Genomic DNA, 10,261 nt, shown 5'->3' with positions numbered 1-10,261 from the left:
AATATAATATATAGAGGTAAAAACCAGATTTTGCCTTATATATACAGTATAATTTCTCAGCAAAGGGAGCCGGATGAACACCCTTGCGCCCCCTAAATCCTCCCTTAGTGGTGTGGCAAATTTTAAGAGCTGGGTTCGAAAAATAAAGAAGGGAGTGGAAGACTGGTCATCGACGGGACCATTTGATGTTATACGGCTGCCATTCTAAATTTTGAACAGTAGAATTTCCATGAAGAATATGTTATTTGATTAAAATCTTAAATTGGTACATAATAATGTGGCTAAGTGCAAAGAGTTTGATGAACTCATTATCGAAACATTATTAATTGTAGGCTGTGTTGAAGTGGTGGTAAAGGTCGGGTGAATGGTGGAGAATAAGGGATGATTAAGGTGGAGAGGATGGTGAAATGGAAAAAAGACAGATTAAATTTTTTAAATAATATAAAAAATAAATTATTAATGATGTGTTATAGAAAATCTGACGCGGGCATTAATGTGTCATCATGTCACGCGTTTGAAGAACACATGAGGTGAAAAGGGTTTAAAATATCGCTTTTGAACGATTATAAGTGTTTGGATGAAATTTTATGAAATATGAGGAACGGAATGTCAAAATCAAACAAGTACAAGTGTTCATGATGCTATTCTGCCTTAATCATCAATAGAACTTGGAATGTCAACTCTATGGTGAGTCTTTGCCCCTATAGCGTGAACGTTTGATAAAGTATACCGAGTCCTCTTTATTAATGAAATTAATCTATTGCTTGACTCTTTCCAATCAATAATGAATTCTATTATCTCTAGTTTGCTAAGTTTACATCTAACTGGTTGGGGCAAATGTTAGAAGGTTGTAATTAAATTTACTCAATATTCTTAATTGTTAATTGTTCTTTACTCCTAGCGTATCTTATAAATGTCAAATGGTTAGCACTTAGCAGTGCTTGTCATTAACTTAACCCAATATTGTCACATACAATCCTATCTTTTTAGTGAAAGTTGCCTGAGGTGGCTAAAAATTGTGTAAAATTTTTGGTTATTCCTGTAATTGATTTGGATGTAGTTCATGAACTTGAAATCTCGAAGATAATGCAGAAACATCTTGGCTTGTCAATCACCAATATCATGAACTTAAGAGTGCTTCATTTATGCCATAACTCGAAGTTCTAAGGTACTCTAATGGTGTAAGAAACAGAATAAAGTACAGGAAGGTGTCACACTAATACACCTTCATATGCCAGTGTAGGCAGCTGTTAGGGTACAAAGTTGCGCACATTATGAGAGTTTGGAGTTATAGTGATGGGTAGTTTACTTCTTCCTCTTCTTTGGTGGCTGAAGTTCTTCTTCTTCCTCGTCCTCATCCTCCCCTTCTTCTTCTTCCTCGTCCTCCCCGTCTTCCTCTTCCTCGTCGTCTTCTTCTACAACTTCCTCCTCGCCTTCATCTTCCTCATCATCATCCTCAGGGTTATCTTCATCATCGTCGTCGTCGTCATTGTCGCCTTCTGGTTCATCTTCTCCATCGTCGTTTTCGTCTTCACCATTCTCTTCCGCACCACCTGCTCCTCCTTCCGGACCTTTCTTGGAGGCACTCTTATTGTTGTTGGGGTTAATGTCCTCCTCACCTTCACCGTCTTCATCTTCATCTCCATCTTCATCTTCACCCTCATCCTCATCTCCGTCTTCATCACTGTCGTTCTCCGCATCAAGCGGCTTGCTTGGGCAAGATGTGGGATGGTCACCTCGCACTTTAGGGTTGTCCATCAGTAGCTTCAAGTAGTCCTGAAAGTGTGAATGTGAAGTTGACTATCTGAGCTTGTAGTCATCCAGTTTGAGCCATGAAAAGAAAAAGAAAATATACTGTATGAAAATAAAAGTTTCAAGGGGTATTGTATGTAACCTGCACTTATTCTATCCTAAAAATTGGTCTATTTTACTTATCGTCAAATTTATACCAGAACATATCAAATCAATACAATCTCAAATTGAAAAACATCCTATCATACATTAGTTGGTTGTTTTTATTTTAAAAAAATAGTTGATAGTTCATTATTTTGGTATGTTCAATATTCACATGATCACTGAGTTTGCGTACGTAAACACTAGCCATACAAAACTAATGTATGATATTGACATGTTAGTGTTGCTTAATCTGAGTTGACATTCTACCAAAGGCCAAAGGAAGAGTTGTAAAGTTACAGTCTAATACATAACGCTTCAACAACAACAACAAATTCAGTGATTTCCCACAAGTGAGATCTGGAGAGGGTAGTGTGTACCTAAACTTTACCCCTACTTTGAAGGATAGAGAAGTTGCTTCCGATAAACCGTCGGCTCAAGAAAAGATGAAAAGAAGCAGTAGAAAAATGTGAGTGTTCTATTATGACCAACAACTACGCTTCAATCGCAAGTAAGTTGGGGAAATGTCCTAATATAACCACATATGTAAAAAATTGGTTACTCAATGGATATATTAACCGTGGTCTATAACCACATATGTAAAAAATTGGTTACTCAATGGATATATTAACCGTGGTCTGTCACAAGATATGATACCTATTTACCAGCTTTTGCCAGATATAATGTCTGACCCAGATTGATTTCTTAAATTGGGCCAGAACCAACTTATTCTTTGGATCCATTCTAATGGGTCAGACTCCTCAGGCCCATCTCATCTCAGACCTACCTGTCCATTGGCTTTTGATATTTACATATAGCATAACTAGTGGAATATAGTAAGTTTATGATTACATTCCACCACCACTTTTCACAAAAGATACTTGTTCCATTCTCGAAAGGACCTCAAGATGAGTTAGATTGATGTGACCAACCACACTAAAATTGAATTCCAAACGTCAATATATTCTTCCTTTCTTGTATTTTGCTTTGCATTTTTATCTTTTCTTTTTGGCTTCTCTACCCAGCTACCAAAATGAAGCAGCTTTCTAGCAAAAAATTGAGTAAATTAAATGCAAAAAGAGTTACTCGGGTATCTGTACGAGTGGAAAGCATCAGGTAAAAGGTGAAATAGTCAAAGTGCGTGCAAACTGTATAAAAAAATTAAAAAATAAAATAAAGAAAGAACACCACAAGCAACTTAAAACATTTGTTCCATAAAACTTGAGATCAATTCCTCACCAACACAAACCCAACGACCTGGATCGGGCCTGGCCTGACCCGGCCCAAAACAAAGGAAAGAGAACAAATGAAAAATCATAGAGACCACTAGTGCAATTTGATCATCTCTAAAGGACCTCTAAGCTATTAACCCTAACTTCGAGTAGATCTAGAAACGGCGCACGTTAAGAAAATCTAAAAATCGATTATACGGCTCATTTTAGCAGAAACCTCTATACAGGAGAATACCAGGATAAACAAAAGTAACCATAGGCACAAGTTAGCGTACACCAGAACACTTAAAAAAAAGGGCGGCGCATGTTAAGAAAATCTACAAATCCACTGTACGGCTCATTTTAGCAGAAAACTGGAGAATATATAACAGGATAAACAAAAGTAACCATAGGCGCAAGTTAGCATGCACCAGAACACTTTAAAAAAGGAACGTCTACTCAATATGAAGTCAACGTTAATACCTGGGTGAGTGCGAGAAGCTGAGCTTTGACAATCATAGATACTACTAGCGAAACCACCAAAGCCTCGCCGGCGCAGGATAGCAAGTTCTGACTAATTACAGCGACGTTGACGGAACCACCGTTAGTCTCCATCGGTAAAGGTTCCCCGCAAATACACCAACCACCACCTGCAATAACATACCGTTTGATCCAAACTATGCTTTAATCTCAACCGTACAATTTCTTCAAAAAAAAAAAAAAACTCGGTAAATAGAAAAAATTCATTTTCTATTAGTTGCAACAGAAGAAGACGACAGAAGTCAACTGTTGTTCGGAGCTTATTTTTTTTCGAAATATTAATTAATTCTGAAAAAGAAATCTAGTGAAAAAACACAGTTGAAAAAGATTTAGCAAATTGGAGCTAGAAACTTACCAGAGAGATAGATCTGAGCTTGGATGAAGCAGATCGGATATTTTTAGAAGCAAAAAGATGAAAAAAATCAGATTAGAAGCGACGTTGATTTCTGACCGTTCGATCAAGCAGGGAATCAATAGAGACCAAGAGATTGTGATAGAAAGAGAGAGGACTCTTCGTTCTGGTGCGTTTGGGTGAAGGGGAGGGGGTTACTGAGGAAGCTGCCCGTAATCTCTCTACAAGGGTTCGGGCAGTTAGGGCAGTGCTTTTCTCTGAAAATATCAGGGCGGTTGAGCCTGCCCGAATTTATTTTTGACAAGTTTCGGTCTTAGTTTAAGAGTTTATTAATTATGGCGTCGTAAATAGGATAAAATTATTAAAATTCTAAATTTTGTTAGTAAATGTTGTAAATTAATAACAATTCAAATAATAGTGTCACAACTTTGAATTTTATTATATCGTGATTATTAGGCAAGGGAGGTGGATGGTGTGAAAACGCTATGCTTAAATAACTTTTGAAATTTGTGACTTTAAATATATTATAAATTTAGCTCGGTAACTCAAGATGAACAATTCAAATAATAGTGTCACAACTTGAATTTTATTATATTGTAATTATTAGGTAAGGGAGGTGGATGGTGTGATAACTTTTGAAATTTGTGACTTTAAATATATTATATATTTAGCTCGGTAGCTCAAGATGAACAATTCAAATGATAGTGTCACAACTTGAATTTTATTATATCGTGATTATTAGGTAAGGGAGGTGGATGGTGTGAAAATGATATGGTTAAATAACCTTTAAAATTTGTGACTTTAAATATATTATACATTTGTTTGACAAAAAAACTTATCATTAATGTTATAATGAAAAATGTAAAGTTAACGATTTTCAAATATAAAAACATATGAAGTATAGAGTCGCATATATTGAGACAAAAATAAAAAGTTTCAATATCGATTTAAAATTTGAATCTATACTATATTAAAAGCACGAAGGCTCTTAACGAAATATCGTTCACCTTTTTTACCCTTTAAAAACTAATTTTACATAGGACAAAATTGTAATTTATTTAACCTTCCTAATATTTAGGACACTAAATTCAACTAAAGGTATATATTAAGTCCTTCCTTAGTTAGTAAAAGATATTTTAAACTTTATATAAATCTTCAACTATAATACTTACTCGACTAATAAGGGTGAAATTCAAAAATAGCCAGATTTACAATTGCTCGTTCAAAAATAGCTCAGTTTCAAAAGTAATCGAAATTTAGCCACTTTTCATATAAAGATAAATCTGAGCGAAAACACTGTTTAAAACCCGAAAAATACGCCAGTATATTATGCTGGAGTTCCAGCATAAGTATACTCGAACTCCAGCATATTATACTGGAGTTCCAAGATAAGTATGCTGGAGTTCCATCATAAGTACACTAGAACTCCAGCATAATATACTGGAGTTCCAACAAGTATACCGGTCCAGCATAATATACTGGAGTTTGGAGCACTGGTGCTCCAGTCTCCAGTATATTATATTGGAACCAGCAAAGTATACCGGTCCAGCATAATATTCTGGGGTTCATACACAGGTGCACCGAACTCCAGTATATTTTGCTGGATCGGTCTCTGCTACAGCAAAATAGTAGCTATTTTTTATTGACTTATTAAACGCTGGCTATTTTTGAATGACCAATCCGAAAACTGACTATATCGTGCTATTTTTACGACTAATAAGCGTCATAACAAGAAGAAAGTCATAAGAACATGAGAACAAAACTTTTTTGAGAAAAAAGCAAAGACTATAACAAACAACTCATGAAACAGTATTCAACGGCTGCAAAGCAAATTTCTAATTACTCTAAGTTCACCGGAGTCAGAAGAAGTGCTACATGCCTTTTCCGTAGGTATTTAGCATAGTTAAAATCAATTAAGATTTTAATTACTTCATACAAATAATTTTATTATTTGAATAACTTAACATAATTGTAAATCCTTTCATATTATATTTGAACCATACAATGAACTATATTACATTCTCATCTATTTAAACTACTTTTCTACTCAAAGAATATTTTTCGATTCATCAATTTTTTGTATAATATTTGAAAGCTACACTAAATAATTTGGACCAATAACTAAAAAGAATATTGAAGAATATAAAATAGAAAAACAAAAATAGTTAGCATGAGTTAAGAACACTAATGATTTTCTGCAAATACCAAAATCTAATAGTCAAATGTCAATTTTTAACCTTTAAAAATAGAATGCTTGGAGGATCAAATTATTTGTTTATATAAAGGTGAGCATTGGCGGTGAAACAAATCAAAATAAATTATAGTATAATGTTAAGAGTAAAATTCATAATAATATAAACTTGAAGCAATAAGGATACAATAGTATAAGACAACATATATTCGAAAGGAGCTGTCACTACTTACTAATTTAATTTTTTTCTTTCGCATCATTCCAACAATTGATAGTTCCTTATGTTCTTTTATACATAAAATTATTTGTTGCAAAATACTAACTTAACATTAGTCATTTTTAGACTAAAACATTGTCAGTTATCAGTTTATTTTTTATGAGAAATAGGGCCAAGCTCTTCATTCTCAAATCTCTAAAAGAACAAAAGATTTAATTTTTCAGTTTGTGTTTTTTGATAAATCTTTGAAAAATTATAATAAATGTATTTTTGTGATAGTTATTTATTTTTAGTTGTAGGTCACAGGAATATCCATTATTTTTGTAAGATATTCCCATAGAAATTCTTGGAAATCACAATAGGGCATATGAAGATTTTTGTAGAACATAATTTCCCCTTTTATTCAGTTAGTTAACTATTCATCATTTTTACATTACACTTTTTAATTTTTTTTATTATAACTCAAACATATTATTTAGTAATATATAATTTTTTAAAATATGTATTTACCGATATAGGATACGCGCATAAAGCGCGTACTCTAAGACTAGTTTTTTAAAAAATAACAACAACCAATTCACTCATCTCATGTGTTTTCTGAGTCCGAAACCTAAATAATGAGTTATGAGACTCAAAATACTTTTATACAGTTAAAAAAAAGTTATATTTCTAACTAAAACGCAGTATTATACTGCGATTTGCCTTTTAAAAATAAGTCTCCTTCTTCCCCACGACAGAAACCAGAAGGTTTCAATTAAAAAAAACAACAGCTTTCCAGCGGTCCCCCAACCCCAATTTTAAAAAAATATATTTGATTGGACCCCACCCGTCACACAAAAAGTAAATATTGTAGGCCCGCATTCAACCCAAGCCTTCGATTGTTGTGGTTTTCTCGTTTCGAGCTCAAAATTTCAAATTTCCGACTTTTCTAAAAACATAAATCGAGGTATTTCGATTTATTTTATGTCGAAACTCGTATAATAATGCATATTTGTTGTCTTGAATGTGTTTCCACGTTGTTTTGTGTTTTGTTTGCGATTAAATTTGTATGTTATTTTTATCCGGATTAAATTATTAGTGTTTAAAAAAATAGTTAAAAGTTGAGAAATAATTTTTCTTGTTAATAAAAATGTTCATAAATTTCTTTTACTGTTTTATATGTAATTTCGTGAATGTTATGTTATTTAAATATGTTTGTTGTTTTTATTTAGTTTAGATTATTTATTTGCTTAAAGAATAGTGCCCTTTTAGCGTAGTAAAATATAGAGCCTTATAGCGTAGTAAAATTTAGAGTCTTTTAGCATAGTAAATATAGAGCCTTTAAGCGTAGTAAAATATAGAGCCTTTTAGCGTATAATCTCTGTAATTAAGTATCTACTAACTACAAACTCTATCCAATTACACTTTATAAAAATTAATTATTTAATTTATAAAACAAACACACAGAACTAACAAATTAATATATGCTGTCAAATTAAATATCGAGCGTGGAACTCATAGATATATACTCTGTCCAATTAAAAATTAATTATTTAATTTATAAAACTAACAAAACTATAAAAAATATTAAAATTGACACACATAAGAATTCAGGATAATTTGGTGCTACTGGGCCTCAAATATCGTGCCTGGAACCCGTTGATATATACTCTATCCTATTAAATAATTAAATATTAATTATTATAATACAAACAAAATTGTAAAAATATTGAAATTGACACACATAAGAATTCATGATAGCTTGGTGCTACTGGGCCTCAAATATCGAGCTTGAACCCGTAGATATATACTCTGTCAAATTAAATAATTAAATATTACTTATTATAACACAAACAAAATTCTAAAAATATTGAAATTGACACACATAAGAATTCAGGATAGCTTGGTACTACTGGACCTCAAATATCGAGCCTGAAACCCGTAGATATATACTTTGTCCAATTAAATAATTAAATATTAATTATTATAACACAAACAAAATTCTAAAAATATTGAAATTGATACACATAAGAATTCAGGATAGCTTCGTGCTACTGGACCTCAAATATCGAGCCTGGAACCCGTTGATATATACTCTGTCCAATTAAATAATTAAATATTAATTATTATAACACAAATAAAATTGTAAAAATATTAAAATTGACACACATAAGAATTCAGGATAGCTTGGTGGTATTGGGCCTCAAATATCGAGCCTGGAACCCATAGATATATATATTCTAACCAATTAAATAATTAAATATTAGTTATAATATTAATAATAATAATTATCGCAGGTCACCCCGTCAGGTCCATTGTTGATCATGGGTACATTCGATGGAGATGTAGATCAGTTCTTTTCAGGCCCATCTACCGCAGCTGAGGATCTGCCAACCCGAGACGTGGATGGTGGGCGCAGGTTGAGTTTTGGCTCATCCCCGGCGGTTGATGCGGATGTATCACAGGCGCAGGTATGTTTGTATTATTGTTAGATTTTAATTTGTTTTTTTTTCTTAATGATTAGCCATAAATTAATTTTTAATTTTCTTATTAAGGCTTCGTCCTAGCCCATCACGGAGCCCACTTTATGCGATGATGAGGACACTACGGATGCTTATATTCAGGAGCCCGACGAGACTATGGTAAGAAAATATTTTTGACTTAACACGTACATTACTGATATACATTTTCATATGCTAAGCTTAGTAATTGTTTTGTAGGTTGTTGACGAACCGACAACCCCTTATACCGATCCTGCCAGTTGTATTGACGATCATGCTGCTGCGCATCCTTACATAAAGAGGCGACGTGGTGAGGATGATCCTGATAGTGGACCCGGGCGACAGGGGATGCGCCTCAGTCCAACAGCTGCATTGAAGCACACAGGCTGTGGGACTCATTGATATTTTTTTGTTTGTATTTTATGTAAATAATACATTATATAAATAATGGCAAGAATTTTATTTTAACAACAATTTTATTTTAACACAATATGAACAATAATTTTATTTTAACAGTACAACACAAACACAAATATAGAAAACCTAACATAACATAAATTCAGTACAACTAATAAAAATACATGACACGGGAAACATAAAGATACACTACTACGCTCAACACGTATATGTCATTGTTTAGTTGGTACCGCCTAGTATTCTCTGCTCCAACCACTTGAGTTGTCTTCCAGCTTATTTTTTTCTTCTTCCACCTCCTTTAGTTTCTCCTTCAACTCCGCAACTTCTCGTTTTGATTGCTGCTCTCTTTCCCACTGCTTCAAACACAAACTATGAAGAGAATACAACTTGTCTTTGTAGTATTCCTGCTGACAGAGTTCATCAATCCATACCTCAAAATTGCAAACAAGTTTGTCGGGAACCCCATAAAACTTGTCCATACACGCCCAGTAGCGGCGTCTAGATTCTTCCCAACAATCATGCATCATGCATTTTTTGCCGCACTCGCACCTTGGGACATAAAGGGGTTGAGACATTTGTTAAAGCGTAAAGAAAAACCTTGCTTTTATGGAAATATCTGCTATTGGTTATTGTTAAGCGCAGAAAATAACTACAATGCGCCCGTTATTTATAGGCAAGATTTCACACAAAATATAGTATTGTACTGCGCTATACATATTTAATTTTTACTGAAATGAAACAGCTTTTGCGCAGTCGGTTCAACTTTTCAGGTCAACAAGACAACACACAAAATGTACTATTGTACAACGCTATACATATTCAATTTTTACTAAAACGAAACAATTTTTGGGCAGTCGGTTCAGCTTTTTAGACCGACAAGACAACACACAAAACGTAGTATTGTACCGCGCTATACATATTCAATTTTTACTGAAATATCACAGCTTTTGCGCAGTCGGT

At 33.5% G+C, this 10,261-nt stretch overlaps 1 protein-coding gene across 1 annotated transcript; it reads right to left on the bottom strand.

Moving 5' to 3' along the window:
- Window positions 1–1,120: 1,120 nt before the first annotated feature.
- Window positions 1,121–4,412, bottom strand: LOC138891184 (uncharacterized). The gene is made up of 3 exons (XM_070174259.1): window positions 4,000–4,412; window positions 3,588–3,754; window positions 1,121–1,776 (listed from the first exon to the last, which is right to left on the bottom strand). The coding sequence occupies exons 2-3, from the start codon at window positions 3,717–3,719 to the stop codon at window positions 1,306–1,308; spliced, it is 603 nt and encodes a 200-aa protein (XP_070030360.1). The 5' UTR covers window positions 3,720–3,754; window positions 4,000–4,412; the 3' UTR covers window positions 1,121–1,305.
- Between the last annotated feature and the right edge of the window lie 5,849 nt (window positions 4,413–10,261).

Source organism: Nicotiana sylvestris, chromosome 5, assembly GCF_000393655.2.
Source record: "Nicotiana sylvestris chromosome 5, ASM39365v2, whole genome shotgun sequence".
In the NCBI taxonomy this organism is placed as follows: Eukaryota; Viridiplantae; Streptophyta; class Magnoliopsida; order Solanales; family Solanaceae; genus Nicotiana; species Nicotiana sylvestris.
This window is presented reverse-complemented; position numbering and strand designations above follow the sequence as displayed.